Source organism: Hevea brasiliensis, chromosome 15, assembly GCF_030052815.1.
Source record: "Hevea brasiliensis isolate MT/VB/25A 57/8 chromosome 15, ASM3005281v1, whole genome shotgun sequence".
NCBI lineage: Eukaryota > Viridiplantae > Streptophyta > Magnoliopsida > Malpighiales > Euphorbiaceae > Hevea > Hevea brasiliensis.
The window spans coordinates 67,878,401-67,897,558 of NC_079507.1; the positions used below are offsets into that span (position 1 = coordinate 67,878,401).

Consider the following 19,158-nt stretch of genomic DNA (forward strand, 5'->3'; position numbering starts at 1 on the left):
ATTAGATTTTTTTGTCAGAAACTCTTTTCTGATTAAATCTGTCTGTCCTGGTCAGGAACTTAAAACATCAAGAACAATTAAATGAATATAGGATTTTATCCCTATTTACTTAGGGTAACGGATTCCATCTTGATAAACACCTATCTCCATATATAACTAGTAGGAGCCAACACATGTCCATATACCCATACTCAGTACAAGTATGAAAGCAGTATCAAACTCAAACTACCTATATACAAGATAACTGTGTTATCTCAGGTCTAAAGATTATATGCACTTATATGATATATGACAATGCATTGACAAGAGTAAACTCCATGTGATTGTCATAAGCGTCACTGGTTCGGCCTACTTATCATGTATAAGTCCCTATCATGTTTATTATGTGGCATGAGACTCACTACTCTATCTTATTTATATCTCACATAAATACTTTGGGAATAAACATGATTACAATCTTTCTGGATAAGTCATGTCCTTTGTGAAGCATCCTCGATTGTGAATCAATTTTATGATACTTTGTGTTAGAAATACTATCACTCATATTAATAATAGAATTTCTAACAAAATATCAATTGACATTTTCTATTACACATAAATATAAATGAAAAAGTGAAATTACATTTTATTAATAAAATATGTACAAAATACATATAAAATGATATGCTCTAGGACATACTACTAACATCATTTTATAAAAATTTAATGAGATTGAATTATAAAATTTTACTAAATTACCTTATTTTTTATGATAAAGTAATTTTATTTTACTTTAAACTAAATAACCATAAAATACATCATTGTTAGTATCTCCTTTTATAACTAGACTATTTTTATTATTAAGGTATATTTTATTCAGTGTATTATAATAATTAAATAATAAATGTTATGTTGTTAATATTAATTAATTTTAAATTAAATTATATGCATATAACTAATATACAAATATATTGAATGATTAAAATTTTGTTCTAATTGAATTTATTAAATAAATTTAATAATTATTAATAAATGATAATTTTATCTATAAAATGTAAGTATAATATTTTATATTATTATAAAATAAAATTAGATGTGTATTTTAATATAAATAAATTTCTATTTATTAATTATATTAATATAATAAATATATATAAAAAAAACTCGCAGCAGGCTTTAAAGCTTATTTAGGCTAATTTTGATATTTTAAAATTATAAAAACATTTTAAACTGTATTTTTTTTTAAAGTTAAAATAACTATTCCACATTAGTTAAAAAATAAAAATTTGACATTTTGTCAAAGCCGAGTCAGCTGAGTGCTGTTCGATGAATTTCCACTTAAATTGACAGCGAGGACGTACACTCTACACTGATTCAAGATACCGTCAACACTTACCAGTGCAAACGACAGCGTTTTCCTGCAAACACCAGACACTTTCCGTCGGCCGAAAAGACTCTCTTTCCCAAAATCAAGAGAAAAGGAAGAAAGTGTTCTCCTCAAGTTTTCACGGTCACAATTCAAAAGTTCCAAAGTTAAGATTTATCTAAACACAACTTCAAAATTGTAAAACCGAAAAGCCAAAAGATTTGCTCCTCCTTATCCTTTGCGATCATGGAAATATCTTCGGGACCAATCGGTTCTTGCTCAAAAGAAAACCAGAAGATCTACCTTGAATGGTTTAATTTCGCTGATTCAGGTACATTCTCCTCCTCCATTATCTCTATGTATGACTTTTTAACAAAAATTTTCTGATTAATACTGTATATGCGAGCTGTGTTTGGTTCAGATGGTGATGGTCGTATCACTGGTAGTGACGCTATAAAATTCTTTGGCATGTCTAATTTATCTCGACAGGATCTTAAGCAGGTTTTTTCCCCTGCCTCCTTTTGAAGTTTGTATTGAGGTCTTCTTGTTTCATTCATATTATTAGGTTTAACTAAATTTACGCTTTTCCCCGTTTTCTATAGGTGTGGGCGATTGCAGATTCTAAGCGACAGGGATATCTTGGTTTCAATGAGTTCATCAGTGCTATGCAGGTTTCAATTAGTACCTTTTTCCCTTTTTTCCGGGTATAGAATTAAATTAATTGTTATTTACTTATCCAGTGTTTCCTTTGAAGTGTAGTTAGTGTCCCTGGCACAAGCTGGACATGAAATCACAAATGATCTCTTAAATAGCAACGGTAGGCTCTTTCGTTTTATTTTTGTTTTCTGATTTTATATAGTCATTGTGTAATGTGTTACCATATTGCAGCTGACTTTGAAAATTTGAAGCCTCCGTCTATGGAAGGTCTGGATGCCCTGATCGCAGTAAGTGTTTGCTCCTATTTTTGTTTTTAATAAAACTTACTTCTGCTCTAGTTCTTAATCCTTTAATCTAATTCATGGCAGAAGAAAAAGCGCTCTTCAAAAGCAAGTGACCCTGATATAAATGGTAAGAACTTCTGTTATTATTTGTTAGTGATTTTCTTTTCTAATCGTTAAAACAATGGTTGTCAATAATTCAGGTAGTCCTCCAATGGAAACATCGCCGTCAGTCAATTGGTTTTCTTCAAAATCATCAAAAAAGGTTTGTGTTGTAAATTGAAATTGGTGCCTAGGTTCTGTTTTTTTGGCAAGGAACTTGTTGTTTTCATATGCATATTACTAACTATGAATGATCATATGTATGACCTGTATGATTATTTCTACAGCTATTTCTGTATATTTGCTACCAAAACATTCTTGTCTGGTTGGTTTTGGTTATTTTGAAGTCTTTTATGTTTCATTATGTGGACTATCATTGCACTGCTGTTTATGATTATCACAGTAGTGCCAAATCTTACTGGAGTTTATCTCTTCTTAAATGCTTCAGATTGCATAAAAGGTTCTTAATTGGTGATCATTAAGTTTTATATCTGTTTTTATGACTTTATTTGTGTTTTAGAATCTTGTATAAAAGATTCACATGGTTTCACTTTTGGTATTATTGTCCATAAATTAATTGGGAAACTAATAACTACACTATTTGAATATAGGATTTGAATCATCATCCTTTACCCCTTGTTTGGATGATGGTTTCCAATGGTTTCATAGTGTATGGTATGATAATACTACTTGTTTGTGAAGATTGTTCCTGGAGAATGGTAGTTTTAGATTATAAAGTGATGGTTTCTTAACCATGATTTTATCACATATTTTCAAACAACCAAATCGGTGGTTTTAGATGGTTTAAAATTTTTGCATTCCAATTTTTTACTTATACAATTTGTAAAATTTTAATTATACATTATTCTTTTTATTTATAAACGTTCCTTATTCCCTATTTTCAATCTCTCATTTTGACGAAAAATCTTTAGTCTCTCAAATCATAGGTCCTTCATAGCCCCTTCTCAAGTTTTAATAAGTCTGCAATTACACTTCAATATCCCTCTCTACTCTTGGTCTAGCTACCAATTTTGGGTGTAGGTATAGTCAAAACTCATTACAAGTATGAGTTTTTATTGGTAATTATCCATTTTTTTTATTTGATTGTTGGGTTTGGTTTTCTGATTTTTTTATTACCTGGCTCTAGAATCTATTTTCTTGCTTGTTTGTGGGTGATTTCATTTTGTATACCTAAGTTATTTCATCTATTTTGTCAATTGGTAATCAACACTTAACTCTTTGATTCTGGGACAAATTCATTGTTTTTCAAATAGTGTAAGCAAAATTTGAAATAACTTTTTATATAATTAAAACAGCAATAAGGATATTTTATTAATATTGATATTTATTATACCATACCATACTATACCATCTAACAAAATAAGAAAAAGTTATTAAATCATTCTGTACCATACCATCTTTCTAAATATGTTAACAATAAAAGCTATACAATACAATACAGTACGATACGATACACTAATAAACCATGCTGCATTTAATCCAAACACAGTGTTAGAGTTGGTTGGTGGTTTGGAGTTGGACTATGAGGAATGTGTAGGACCAAGATGAAATACTTAGTTTTACAATCCAGCGTTTTGAAAGCCACCCAATTTTATTCAACTTTTTTTCCCATTTATTGTGCATTTCAAGCACGTTGGAGTTCACTTTCTATAGGACTGCATGTGATCTCATTTGGGCCTAGTTGCAAATTTTGCAACCTTGCTTCTTTGGTGCTTCGCTTGTAAGATATTCTTGGCCAATCTGTTACCATATTGTCGGTTCTCTGTCATGCATTTAACGCATTTACAGACTAAATTATAAGATTTCTTATAAGATGATCTGCATATACACACTGTGAAGTGGCAATATGTTGAGTGTTTGTTTGCCTACCTGGTCGTATTGAAAACTCCATTGCTATCCTCAAATAAATTTGTTTCATCATTATAATAAATAAATTTGCTGAACCTGCAAGTGCGATTTTATTTCCGTTTATTTTCACAAGACAAGTTTGCACACTTAATCATTACCCCTTGGCCTAATGATTCTAAGTTACTCATGCTCGCACAATTCTTGTTTTGCATTGTTATCTTCTGTTTGCTTTTAAGTTACAAGTGTCTTTTTTATTGTTATTTAACTTACAATGTTTGCCTTTCTTTGTGCTCAAAATTTATGGTATTTTCTTAGGTGCCTCTATCCACTGTTACATCCATCATTGATGGCTTGAAGAGATTGTACATTCAGAAGCTGAAGCCATTAGAAGTTGCTTATCGTTTTAATGATTTTGTATCTCCGCTGTTGGTAAGTGAGCAATAGTTTCAGTTTGTGGTGTTTTTACCCAGAGAATTTATCCAACTAGTTTTTGGTTTAGTTTTATATTGCAGGATGTGAGAAAGTTTATTCAGTAATATTAGTCATGCTTTTGTGTATATTCTATACCGTGGTAGAATTTGAGCTTATAGGCCTCTGGGCACTTGTTTACTGCAGACAAACAGTGATTTTGATGCCAAACCAATGGTTATGCTATTGGGTCAATATTCCACTGGAAAAACAACTTTCATTAAACATTTACTTAAAAGTGGTTATCCTGGTGAGTTATCTCTTTCCAACCCCTCCTCCCTGCCCCCCAAAAATAAATGTGACTAATATTCCATTTCCTTTTATTTATTCATTTTTCTTTTTGGTTTTGCTACAGGAGCTCATATTGGACCCGAGCCAACTACTGACAGATTTGTTGTTGTTATGGTATTTAGAAAATCCACTTAGTATTTACTTGACATATACCTGAGCCAACTAATGAGTTCATATTATCTAGTTGCCTATATACTATTTGCATGGGAACAATTAATGCATATCACAGTTGCTATCCTTTTCTTAATAATCCACTTAGTATCTCATAATGGATCTCGTTCTTTTTTAGCAATAGTGTTTACATGCTAGTTGTGCTTTTTGTACAGTCTGGTACTGATGAAAGGAGTATACCGGGCAACACTGTGGCAGTCCAAGCAGATATGCCCTTTAATGGACTCACAACTTTTGGAACTGCATTTTTGTCAAAATTTGAATGTTCTCAAATGCCTCATCCTGTGAGTCTTCGAATCTAGAGTCAGCAAAAATGTTCTTATATTTAATCTGAAGCATTTGCTCATATGTATGTCAATGTGTATTTTTTGTGCCTGAAGTTACTGGAGCATATTACATTTGTGGACACACCTGGAGTTCTATCAGGGGAAAAACAACGAACACAACGGGCTTATGATTTTACTGGTGTAACTTCATGGTTTGCTGCAAAGTGTGATCTCATTCTGCTTCTGTTTGATCCTCACAAACTTGATGTCAGTGATGAGTTTAAGCGTGTGATTTCATCTTTACGTGGTCATGATGATAAGATTCGTGTGGTTCTCAACAAGGCAGACCAAGTTGATACTCAACAAGTAAGAGTTTATTCAACTTTTTGTATCTATTTGTGTTTGGATTTCTTTATTTCTCTCTCTCTCATATTGTTGCATTTTAATCCTTTTTTTTTGGGTCCTCTTTCGGCAGTTAATGAGGGTTTATGGTGCGCTAATGTGGTCACTTGGGAAAGTTGTAAATACTCCCGAAGTTGTGCGTGTTTATATTGGGTAGGTTTTATATTGATAAATTTGTTCAATAGCATTGTATGGTGACTGGAGAGATCCATTTCAAGCATATTAATAGAGTGCATCAATGCAACCTGATCTCATTAGGTTGGGTTCACTTGTTTTTTAAGGTTTTTTGGATTGGTAAAAACAAATGCCTCAAAAGGTAGTTTGTGGTTCTGAACTTTTTGCTCCATTTCCTATTCCCCATTAACATGAAACAGAGATTGCATGTTTTTTGTGTCCTGTTGCATGTTGGTTATGTCATGAAAAGTAATTTACCATTGCTCGGCAGCTCATTCAATGATAAACCAGTAAATGAAGCTGCTGTTGGTCCAATTGGGAAAGAACTTTTTGAGAAAGAACAGGACGATCTTCTGTCTGATCTAAAAGATATACCAAAGAAGGCTTGTGATCGCCGAGTGAGTTTATTGTTTTTGTTTGTGTTTCTGTTAGTAGTTAATATTTTTTTCATCAATGCTTGTAAGTTAGAAAAGCACATGGTTGATACATGCAACGGCATATAATTCATATACCATTTGTGCACTATGTACTAGGAATAAACATTAGTTGTGAAATGAATCTTAAGTTGCATGGTGTCCTCTGAATCATATAACTTGGTCAAACCATCTTCTTCAAAATCATTTTTCTAGGAAATAAAAGTTTCTCCTTGAAGATGGCTGTTGGACAGGACACTGATCACGTTAATTTCTTACAGATCAATGAATTTGTGAAACGAGCTAGAGCTGCCAAGATACATGCTTACATTATTAGTCACCTTAAAAAGGAGATGCCAGCAATGATGGGTAAAGCAAAGGCTCAACAGCGACTTATTGATAATTTGGCAGATGAGTTTGGAAAGGTTTCCCTCTCTCTCTGTCTCTCTCTCTCTCTCTCAGAATGTATCTGGATATGCTTGACATTATTATCTTGCATTATATATATATATATATATATATATATATATATATATATATATATATATATATTTTGGTATTTTCCTTATTCTTGTTTCTGCAGGTCCAAAGGGAGTTCCATTTGCCTCCAGGTGATTTCCCAAATGTTGAGCACTTCAGAGAGGTTTTGAGTGGTTACAGCATTGACAAGTTTGAAAAGTTAAAGCCTAAAATGATACAAGCTGTTGATGACATGCTTGGTTATGACATCCCAGAGCTCCTGAAGAACTTCAGAAATCCCTACGACTAAGTAGCAGTTTATAGAGGATGAAATTTAGATCAAGACTAGATGGAAGTTGAATCTCTGTTGCATCTTGTGGGAGCATTGCACAGCTTAAAACTTCACCGTTGTTCATTGATTTGGGTCATTCTGGGCCTCGAATGCAGACTTATGTAGAAAATATATAATCGATTCAGGTGCTTGATTTACTTGTGCTTGATTTAATTGCTCCTAACTTTTTGTAATTTTCCTAGTTTTTATTTCAACGGCTTTTTTTTTTTTTTTTTTTTTTTGAAGAAGGGTGGGATAGCTCATTTATTTTATTGTTTTTAAAAACAGAAAGGAAATAAGGTGGGTGGGGTTCCCAATTATAGTTTTATTATCCATTAATTATAAAATGAAATTAAAACTCGACAAGTAGGAGCGTGCATTAAGTTAAAATTGAATCAAATTGAATCGAATCGTTAAAATTGAATTAATCAAAATTTTTAATTTTACAAATCGAATCGAATTACTGAGGGAATCAAATTAAATTGAATCACACTAATTTGGTTAGGTTTGGTTTGATTTAATACAAACTAAGTTCATCAAAATACAAGCTCAGCATTGAATCCAATGTTCCAAAATTCTCATCCAACACCAAAAATTCAAGCACGCACAACACACAAAATGAAAATCCATTAGAGATGTAAAAAAATTTCAACTAATTACATCAGTACAAAACACACTCAAAACAGGCTATAAGTTCAAATTTCATTCAAAGCCTCACAAATCGCAATTATAAGCAATTTAACAAATAAATAATTTAAAAAAAGAACTCATTCACGAAATACCGAAAAGCTATAACATAATATACAAACAAGATGAGAGTAAGAAGACATAGAGGCCAGTAGCGAGGGAAGGCAAGGCTTCAACGGCGAGGACATGCAAGAAATCCTCTAGCAAATGATCGACAACGGTTGGAAGACATGGAGAATAGTTGATTTCAATGCAAACAAAAATCTTCAATGGCAGTTGATTTGAGGGATTGTCTTCGTTAATAGGAAGACATGCAAGAAATCCTCAAGCAAACAACTGACAAGATGATTGAAGGATGGAGAAGAGACACAAGATGGAGAAGAAGAAATGAAAGGAGCTAGAGATTTTGATTTGAGGCGATGTTTTCGTGGACTGGATGAAAAAGAAGTGAGAAGAAACAGTTAAAGGAGGAGGTTAGGTATCAGACAAATAAAATGAGACTTATATATAACCCTAATTACTAAAACGATTATGTTTTAATAGGGTTTCAATTCAGTTCGATTCAATCGAATTTTTTCTCTTTAAAATTGAACTGAATCAAAATAATTAAAAAATCTAAAAATTAAAATCAAATTGAATCAAAATACATGAAAAATCAAACTGAATTATCAAATTAAGACAATTTAAACCGAATAATGTTCACCCCTATCGATAAGAGCAATAAATTTACTTATATATATATATATATATATATATAGTAAATAAAGTATTATCATATAGACGGATTATCTCTTTGTGCTTTTTCAGGTTATTAATAATTTTTTATAATAATATTTGTAACACCCCTGATTTTTTTATATATTATTATTGGGCTTCGTGTAGGTATCCTCAATTCGCGGAAATTCGACAGTTGTCCGGATCTGTGAATTTCCGGCCAGACAGACCAGCTACCGGAAAAGTCTCCGAATTGGATCGAGGTTTTGGCTACCCCACCATTGTCAGGCATCCCGAGCGCGTTCCTGAAGTCGGAATCGGCAAAGGTAAACCCGAACCTTGCTTTTTCGTAATTTTCTAGTGCTTAAATAGGATTAAAAATCCATAAAATATTCGTGGTAGCTTAGAAAATTACGATTCTTTTTGCAATAGCTTAGTAATATTTCTAAGGACCGCGGGGCAGAGTTTTATAATTTTTAGAGCTTATTTGAGCAGTTTTTGCAAAAATGATCAATTATAAGGACTAAATTGAAATTTTACATATTGTGATGGATGATTGATTTGATGGGCCCAGGAGGGGCTGTGTGATGTGATTGAGTTGTGGATATATGGATTGTGGATATAGAAGTGTGTTTTGAGCCCTTTTACAGGTTGGGTAGGTCCTAGGTATAGGGGAGACTCTGCCGGATTTTCGGCATGACTTAGGACGTATTGGGTCTTTTCTTGATTTGTATTGAGTCATTTGTATTAAATGATTGTAATAAAATTGTCAGGTGAGCCGGGACAGCCTTCTTCCTCCGCCCAGCCGCCTCAGTGACCACCGTCAAGTCTGTGAGTAAAATATTAATTTTAATTGTAATTTCGATATTATTATATATTCAGCATGCCCATGCATCACTTATATGCATATATTTATGTAGTTAAACTCTAGGCACGATTTATGATGCATTGATAACTGTTAAAGTGCCATGATATTGTTGTGGTAATTTGGAGCAGTGTGCGTGCGTTGGCGTGCGTGTAATGTGGTGTGGACTATGGATAGGACGGGTAGTCACGGCTTGAGTTCTTCGCTGGGACCCGATCCTTCGAGGGGTAGTCACGGCTTGAGTTCTTCAGGGACCTCGATTTGGTTTATTAAGCGAAAGTCCGCTTGAGTTCTTCACTGCACCGAGTTGGATTTAAGAGAGTCAGTATAGGGATCGGCCCATATGTTATGATTGATGCTACAGGGTGCGTGAGTGCTCCAAATTACCTTTTTGATGTTATGATGTGAAAATATTGTTGATGTTGCATTTTACTCTACAGGGTGCATTAGTTCTAGATAGTTATAGAGATTATAGTTAAAATTGATATTTTACTCTCTGAGTCGAACGCTCACTCCTGTTCAAAAATTTTTACAGGCCACAGGAGGATATTTTTTGAGGTTAACCTGCTTTCTCCCTCGCAGGTCAATTATTACTGTTTGTATAAACTTGTTAAATCTTAGAATTTCCGCATGTGTTAGAAATGTTTATTTGATTTGGGTCTGTAAACTAAATTATTATTTTGGGACCTGTAAACTTAATATGCTATGCATGTTTGATGGATTGGATGAGGGAGCTGAGCTCCCATTTATTATTATGTTGATGAGTATGTGGAGGGTGAGCTGAGCTCCCCAATTGACTATATATTGTGTTTACAGGTCGGATGAGTCGAAAACTCCCTGTTGGTAAGTCCATTTTATGGCCGGACTCTGTCCGTTTGTTTTCTTGAAATTGGGCCCAAATGGGCCTTAGAGTTGGGTTAATGAACAGTTAGGCTTACTACGGGCCTCGGGGGCTTTAGGCTGGCCTGTGTCCTAGTGCTGGTCCGCCCATAGGTTGGGTCGTGACAGATGTGGTATCGAGCTTAGGCTCCATTCATAGGGAAAAATTATCTAAGTGTTGGGAAGAGTCTACTAGGAGTCACATGCGGAGTATAGGATTACATTCGTCTTTTCCTGTAATTCTTTGTTTCTAGATTCTACGTTATACCTCGGGAAATATAAGATTACCTCAGTTAGTGTCTTGATTTTCGTGGAGTACATAGAAATGTGAAATAGAGTTAGTAGACGTGTGAGGTCTATCATGAGGATACGTACTCCAAGAAATGTTATATTTTTGTCAGTATGGGTTTAAATGGTGTGCCCATTTCGTGCAAGGCACGAGTACATAAAAGTGAGTCTTGAAAGTACAGTTGCCCTAGATAAAGATGAGGATACCGCTGCTGGCAGTCATCAGTGGGTGACCCAGTCAGAACAAGTTTATGATAATAGAAGATTCAAGAGAGATAAGAAATTAGGAGACCTAGTCGGTCAGGACGTATCGTAGTAACTATACAATGTTCTCGATGTCTGCTCTGTAAGCTGCAGATTACAGTACCGACATGAGATTATTGTGTAGAGCTGCGTGCATCCCCGTGGTGCTCCGTAGTGAGGGTGTTTGCGGATGGCTTTTGTTTTGGTACAGTTATGCCAGAACAGAGTTTTATATCTGCAGAGGAGTTGGGAATTCCTGGTTAAGAGTCTAGAGCTAGAATATCGAAAGGTCACAATTGGGTGATAACTAGAGTCAGTGACTCAGTTACCCCAGCATGAGCTAGAGTTACAGTAAAAGTTGCCATCAGACTAGAGGTTTCGGACTAGTTGCAAAGTAAAGGTGACACCTATAGAGTGAGACCGTCTAGTCTTCGGTATGGAATTTTGGATGGTTTTTGCAGAACGATAGACGTTTTGCTTAGAACTTAGTGAGAATTGTATACCTTGTGTGTATCAGTATGGAATAAAGTACAACCCTACTACCTAGAGAAGGTCGAAACTATGAATTGATGATTTACAGAGCTATGATATGATGAAAGAGTCATTAAGTTGACATGATTCTGGCAATGTGGTAAATGTAGTACCTTTGTTGCTGCAAGTTAGGGTATAGTCCTATCTTTTCAGAATGGATCGAAGGTTATTACTGATAATGATGACTTATGGAATAGTGTTCTAGATGGGACTGTAAAGTGTGGTAGAGAGTAGTTGGCTCGGGTATCCTGGAGAAGATACAAGTTCCATTATAGGAATTATATATAATCAGATCACGATGGATGTAAATCCTTTGAATTGGATGACGGGTTTGGGTGCCCGGAACCTTAAGTTTTGGCTAATTGAGTAAACATGGATAATAATAATAATAACAAATAAATAAAATTACTACAGAATCAGTTCTCGAGGTGGTAAGGGTATTATGTAAGCTAAAGGATAAAAATAGAGATCATACAATAAAAGTATGACTGTAATTTGCTGAGTTCCTTTCTAATTTCAAATTATTCAAAACAATAGTATAATCTAATTATAATAGTGTTAAGAGTAATAAATTAGCGAAGATAAATCACAGAAGGCCAATGGATAAAGAAAGTGCAGAATGAAAGTTTGGACAATTGATTGCAGATGCAATATAATCTAAATGCTAGTGGAAGTACTAGCTAGAGTGGTCAAATGACCAAATCTGAGTAGCACAGACATATGATAACGCGATAGAGACTCTGAAAGATATAGTTAGTAAGTACAGCTATTATGTTAGGAAAAAGAATGGAACCAGGGATAGAATAGTCAAGTTCTATTTTGGGTAAGACAAAGGAAATAAATGAAAGGACAACCTAAAGAGCGCATAATAAAAGGAACAAAGTTAAGATATAGGATAGGCTAAGTGTTATTCTTGGCAAGGAGAATGACAAGGATGAAAAACCCAAAATGGGACCACATTAGTGAGAAAAGTGATGGAGGTATGGAATACAATAATAATGAGTAAATGTTAGAAGGTGTGCGATGGTATTGCGGACTACCTAAATAGGTAGAGAAAGAGAAGTTAGTAAGCAGTAAGTTGAATAAAAGTCTGTCTAAGGGATCAAATAGGTATGATGAGAGGAAAAGAATGATAGATAATGACACATAGGTTTTAGGTTAGACTTTTGAGATAGTGAGAAGGTAGTTAGAGGTTCGTTATGAATGTCAGGCAAACATTTTTAGTGTGATCAACAGAATCACTTTGCAGTGAAGCAATAACAACAAAGCAACAGTAGGGGTAGAATAAAAAGTAACAAGTATGGATGGTAATAAATCACTAGAAAGTTTAAGGATCAAATTAATGACCATAGATAAGGGTGGAATTAGTGTTGAAAGAATCTATTAGCGAGAGAAATCTTTCAGGATTCAACAAGGGTTAAGGGCACAATATAAACGATGATAGATATGAATCATAGGTCGAGTATAAGTAAAGTTAATAAATTATAAAATATTATGTCAGGAAGGACGATGGTACAGTAAAGGGTTCATGCAGATGATACCTTATAGGTAGAGCACAATTGTGCTAGGAGATGATGAAATTTGAAGAGAGACTAAGAAACATAGGTTAAACGTTATTATATGGACAATCGAGCGTAGTTGAATATAAGAGGGTTATATAAGGAGCAGAGACTGAGGCAAGGAGACCTAGTTATTTGAGATTTTGATAGGCACCAATTCATATACAATTTCCTGATATGAGAATGACAGTAAGTGCATACCTAGTGTTAAGTATGAAAGGACGATCAGAGTAATAACAGGAGTTAAATTGAGTTAGCTACTAAGGCTTGCGACTGTTTTAAACTATGAGCTAGATGAAGTACTATTTATGGATGAGTTTCAATAGATGAAATTGTTGCTGATGGGTAATTTGAGGTTGAAGTTTAGAAAGCTATGGGCAGTATATATGATTATATTAAGGAGAATGAACACGTGAAGTATCTTGTTTGGAATTAAGGCATGACACATATTTCCTACAGCCGTGTTAGTTCAGATGGAACTTATAGTTTATGGGGCTCATATTCATCCAGGATAAGCAATTTCCTACTGAGGTTGGTGGGGAATGATAATGTTCTGATAGTTAAGTTGGGAAAGGGGATACAAAAAGAATTTTCTATGGTTAATTATAAGTGTTACAAAGGGTGAAGAATGTGCCGGTAGGAGTAAATTGTAAGGTTAGAATTCTTGAAGTAATGAAACTAGTATTCAAGATAAGACTAAGAAATAAAAAGAAAGTTAAAGTTGATGATGGGATAGACATCTTTGAAGGAAAAGGTGTAAGGATGAGATAGGACTAAAATTAAGGAATAAATACAGCAGGTTGAAAAGATACCAACAATACCAAAAATAGGAAAAGGGAAGTGGAAAAGATGCAAAGGACAGGAAGAGAGCTCGATAGAGTCAGTTATAATGATGAGGATAAGGAGTGTCTAACCACTGCCCCTGTGTTAACACTACCTATGAGCGGTGAAGGATACACCGTGTAATGTGACGCCTCCAGAGTTGGCCTAGGGTGTGTTTTGATGCGGAATGGAAAAGTAGTGGCTTATGCTTCAAGGCAGCTGAAGAGGCATGAGCAGAACTATTCCACCCATGATTTGGAAATGGCGGTTGTAGTCTTTGCACTAAAAATCTGGAGACACTACCTGTATGGTGAAGTGTGCGAGATATACACCGACCATAAGAGTTTGAAGTACATCTTCCAACAGAGGGATTTAAACTTGAGACAGAGGAGATGGATGGAGCTTCTGGAAAACTATGATTGCACCATCTAGTACCACCATGGGAAGGCCAATGTAGTAGCAGATGCTTTAAGCAGAAAATCTTCTGGCAGTTTGGCGCACATTTCAGCAGAGAAGAGACCGTTGATTCAGAAAGTACATGAGTTGATGGATCAAGGTTTAATCCTAGATCTTTCAGATGAGGGGGTCTTGTTGGCTCATTTTTCAGTGAGGCCAGACTTGCGAGATAGAGTTAGAGTTTCCCAACACAGAGACCAACAATTAATGAAGATCATAGAAAGAGTACAGCAGGGTGAAGGTGGTGAGTTTGGATTTGCCAATGATGGCGCCCTAGTGCAAGGTTCTAGGATATGTGTGCCCAATGTGGACAACCTCAGGAATGAAATCATGCGAGAGGCACACTATACACTGTACAGTGTCCACCCAGGTTCCACCAAGATGTACCATGATGTGAGAGATAGCTAATGGTGGAATGGCATGAAGAGAGGCATAGCAGACTTTGTGTCTAAGTGCTTGACTTGTCAGAAGGTGAAGTTTGAACACCAGAGACCGTCAGGGAAGTTGCAAGAGCTCCCTATCCCAGAATGGAAGTGAGAAATGATTTCTATGGATTTTGTGACTGGGTTGCCTCGTACCACGCGAGGATATGATTCGATATGGGTAATTGTAGACCGCCTAACCAAATCAGCTCACTTCTTGCCTGTGAAGACTACATATTCTGTGGCACAGTACGCCCGGCTCTACATTCGAGAAATAGTCAGATTGCATGGAGTTCCGGCTTCCATAATATCTGACAGAGGGCCCCAGTTCACTTTTCGGTTTTCGAGAAAGTTGCAGGAGGCACTTGGCACAAAGTTGAACTTCAGTACGGCTTTCCACCCTCAGACAGACGGACAGTCCGAAAGGACAATCCAGACACTGGAAGACATGCTTCGCATGAGTGTTTTGGATTTTAGAGATCAATGGGATGAGCAGCTAGCTTTGGTGGAGTTTGCCTACAATAACAGTTATCACTCCAGTATAGGGATGCCACCCTATGAGGCACTATATGGAAGAAAGTATAGGTCTCCTCTGTGTTGGACGGAAATGGGGGAAGCGAAGGTGCATGATGTAGACCTAGTGCAGTACACTTCAGAGATAGTTCCTTTAATCAGGGAACGACTGAAAACAGCTTTCAGTAGGCAGAAGAGTTATGCAGACCCCAGACGGAGGGATGTGGAGTTTGCAGTGGGCGACTATGTATTCCTGAAGATTTCTCCAATGAAGGGAGTCATGAGATTTGGAAAGAAGGGCAAGTTGGCACCTCGGTATATTGGACCTTTTGAGGTTACTGATAGAGTTGGAGCAGTTGCCTACCGGTTGGAGCTACCACCCAACCTTTCTCACGTTCATCCCGTGTTTCACATCTCTATGCTCAGGAAATACATTCCCGATCCTTCTCATGTACTACAGTCGGATGTAATAGAACTAAAGGAGAACTTGACATTTGAGGAGCAACCTGTAGCCATAGTGGACTACCAAGTGAGACAGCTAAGATCAAAACAGATCCCTATGGTTAAGGTTTTGTGGAGGAGCCAGTCAGTGGAAGAGTGCACCTGGGAGTCAGAACGGGACATGCGTAGCAAGTACCCTTATCTGTTCAATGTGTAATCATGTACTTTATTCTGCCTTGTATAAAATTCGAGGACGAATTTTCTGTAAGGGGGGAAGAATGTAACACCCCTGATTTTTTTATATATTATTATTGGGCTTCGTGTAGGTATCCTCAATTCGCGGAAATTCGACAGTTGTCCGGATCTGTAAATTTCCGGCCATGCACCTACAGGAAAAGTCTCGGGTGGATCGAGGTTTTGGCTACCCCACCATTGTCAGGCATCCCGAGCTCGTTCCCGAAGTCGGAATCGGCAAAGGTAAACCCGAACCTTATTTTTTCGTAATTTTCTAGTGCTTAAATAGGATTAAAAATCCATAAAATATTCGTGGTAACTTAGAAAATTACGATTCTTTTTGCAATAGCTTAGTAATATTTCTAAGGACCGCGGGGCAAAGTTTTATAATTTTTAGAGCTTATTTGAGCAGTTTTTGCAAAAATAATCAATTATAAGGACTAAATTGAAATTTTACATATTGTGATGGATGATTGATTTGATGGGCCCAGGAGGGGCTGTGTGATGTGATTGAGTTGTGTATATATGGATTGTGGATATAGAAGTGTGTTTTGAGCCCTTTTACAGGTTGGGTAGGTCCTAGGTATAGGGGAGACTCTGCCGGATTTTCGGCATGACTTAGGACGTATTGGGTCTTTTCTTGATTTGTATTGAGTCATTTGTATTAAATGATTGTAATAAAATTGTCAGGTGAGCCGGGACAGCCTTCTTCCTCCGCCCAGCCGCCTCAGTGACCACCGTCAAGTCTGTGAGTAAAATATTAATTTTAATTGTAATTTCGATATTATTATATATTCAAAGATGCCCTTGCATCACTTATATGCATATATTTATGTAGTTAAACTCTAGGCACGATTTATGATGCATTGATAACTGTTAAAGTGCCATGATGTTGTTGTGGTAATTTGGAGCAGTGTGCGTGCGTTGGCGTGCGTGTAATGTGGTGTGGACTATGGATAGGACGGGTAGTCACGGCTTGAGTTCTTCGCTGGGACCCGATCCTTCGAGGGGTAGTCACGGCTTGAGTTCTTCGCTGGGACCCTCGATTTGGTTTATTAAGCGAAAGTCCGGCTTGAGTTCTTCACCGCACCAGGTTGGATTTAAGAGAGCTGTATAGGGGATCAGCTCCCATATGTTATGATTGATGCTACAGGGTGCGTGAGTGCTCCAAATTACCTTTTTGATGTTATGATGTGAAAATGTTGTTGATGTTGCATTTTACTCTACAGGGTGCATTAGTTCTAGATAGTTATAGAGATTATAGTTAAAATTGATATTTTACTCTCTGAGTCGAACGCTCACTCCTGTTCAAAAATTTTTACACGGGAGGATATTTTTGAGGTTAACTCGCTTTCTCCTCGCAGTCAATTATTACTGTTTGTATAAACTTGTTAAATCTTAGAATTTCCGCATGTGTTAGAAATGTTTATTTGATTTGGGTCTGTAAACTAAATTATTATTTTGGGACCTGTAAACTTAATATGCTATGCATGTTTGATGGATTGGATGAGGGAGCTGAGCTCCCATTTATTATTATGTTGATGAGTATGTGGAGGGTGAGCTGAGCTCCCCAATTGACTATATATTGTGTTTACAGGTCGGATGAGTCGAAAACTCCCTGTTGGTAAGTCCATTTTATGGCCGGACTCTGTCCGTTTGTTTTCTTGAAATTGGGCCCAAATGGGCCTTAGAGTTGGGTTAATGAACAGTTAGGCTTACTACGGGCCTCGGGGGCTTTAGGCTGGCCCAGGTCCTAGTGCCGGTCCGGCCCATAGGTTGAGTCGTGACAATATTAATATTAGCAAAAAATAATATTTAGATGTATTAAATTTTTTTATATAATTTAAATATTTTAAAGTGATTTAAATTTATTATTAGCCAAAAAGCACGGTAATTCCTTAGTTTGTACATATATCAAGATTTTTGCTGACATGATTTCTATGAAGGCTTATCCATCTGAAATTTCTCCCAATTTTTGCAGTGTGAAAAATTTCCTTAATTAGCAACAATGCATATCGGGAAGTTGGATCTCCACATCAATCCTGTTATGTGGTAAAGGAAAGATTTCTGCACTGCACGTAGCAGCTTCATCCATTTGATGTATCAAATTATTATCCAATTTTGGAAGAAATTCTTCAATGCTACTACTAGAGTACACCCCAAACGAAATAAAGAGCATCAAATATTGTTCTTCAATAATTAACATCCTCCATTAAAGCAGGAAAAAAAGGCTCCTTCCTTGATTAAAAAAAGATTTGAAAAAATACTTAAATTTTGACATGTAATTATGAGTGCTTAGATGTTAGAATCACAATAAAATAAGATTTTTCCCTAAGATTTTAACAAATCTTCAGAAATAAATATAAATGCAAAGAAATATTCAGCGAAAACCATATTTTCATATTCTTCATCACCTGTTTGATTTTCTGAGAAAGAAGAAAAAGAAAATTAACCCCAAGAATTTCACACGTTATGGCATTCCTTAGCCCAGAAAAGAAGCTTTCAACCCTTAACAAGGTATGGAAGGGCCTAATGTCCAAACTTCAAAAGAAATTTAACCATCTTAAAGAACCAAAACCCTTCAACAGAAACAGAACCACTCATCAATCCTTCCAACATCCCCATTACTATTATAAGCCCTGCTATCACCACCGTCAATCAAATCCAAGTAGTGATCATTTTGAAGGTGAACGATACAATCATAAGGAAGATAATCAGGATGACTTGGAAGAAGATGATGGTGATGAAGATGATGGTAACAAGGACATTCATGATTAGGTTCATTCAAATGATGAGTCTACTTCTACTTCTGTGGCACTGCAATTGAATGGAGTGGATTCAAGTGCTAAGGAGTTCATAGATAAAATGAAACGAAGCTGGAAACTTGAAAGGCTATATCTGACGAGAATTATATTCAGATATGGGCTCATCTTCATGATTATTGAGCATGTATATATATATAAATTCTTGGCTTTTCGTCTAGGCATTTGATGCGAGTTTGGATAGACATTTTTATTTAGTAGTATTACTCATAATATGTACTACCATGATTGTTGATGCAGTTCTTGAAACATAATTATTGCGATACTAATTCATTTTATTCATATCCAAATATTAAAGACCTTTTGAAATGATAATTTGTATTGATTATGATCTTGTGATTTACCGTTTTCATTCAAGGGAATTTTGTGATGTAGTCATGGATAAAATATTAGCTTGGATATCGCTTACATATATATGTTCTATTTTTATCCTATTGAAGCACAAACCACATT

General features: G+C 35.7%; 1 protein-coding gene across 1 annotated transcript; it reads left to right on the forward strand.

Moving 5' to 3' along the window:
• The first annotated feature begins 1,349 nt into the window (after window positions 1–1,349).
• On the forward strand, window positions 1,350–7,456 carry LOC110634687 (EH domain-containing protein 1). Its single transcript, XM_021783784.2, has 16 exons — window positions 1,350–1,676; window positions 1,767–1,846; window positions 1,948–2,016; window positions 2,105–2,162; window positions 2,234–2,289; window positions 2,371–2,413; window positions 2,487–2,548; window positions 4,570–4,683; window positions 4,870–4,972; window positions 5,078–5,127; window positions 5,340–5,468; window positions 5,565–5,816; window positions 5,926–6,005; window positions 6,298–6,424; window positions 6,721–6,864; window positions 7,023–7,456. Exons 1-16 carry the CDS (start codon window positions 1,592–1,594, stop codon window positions 7,206–7,208), a joined length of 1,638 nt encoding a protein of 545 aa, XP_021639476.2. The 5' UTR covers window positions 1,350–1,591; the 3' UTR covers window positions 7,209–7,456.
• The last annotated feature ends 11,702 nt before the right edge of the window (window positions 7,457–19,158 follow it).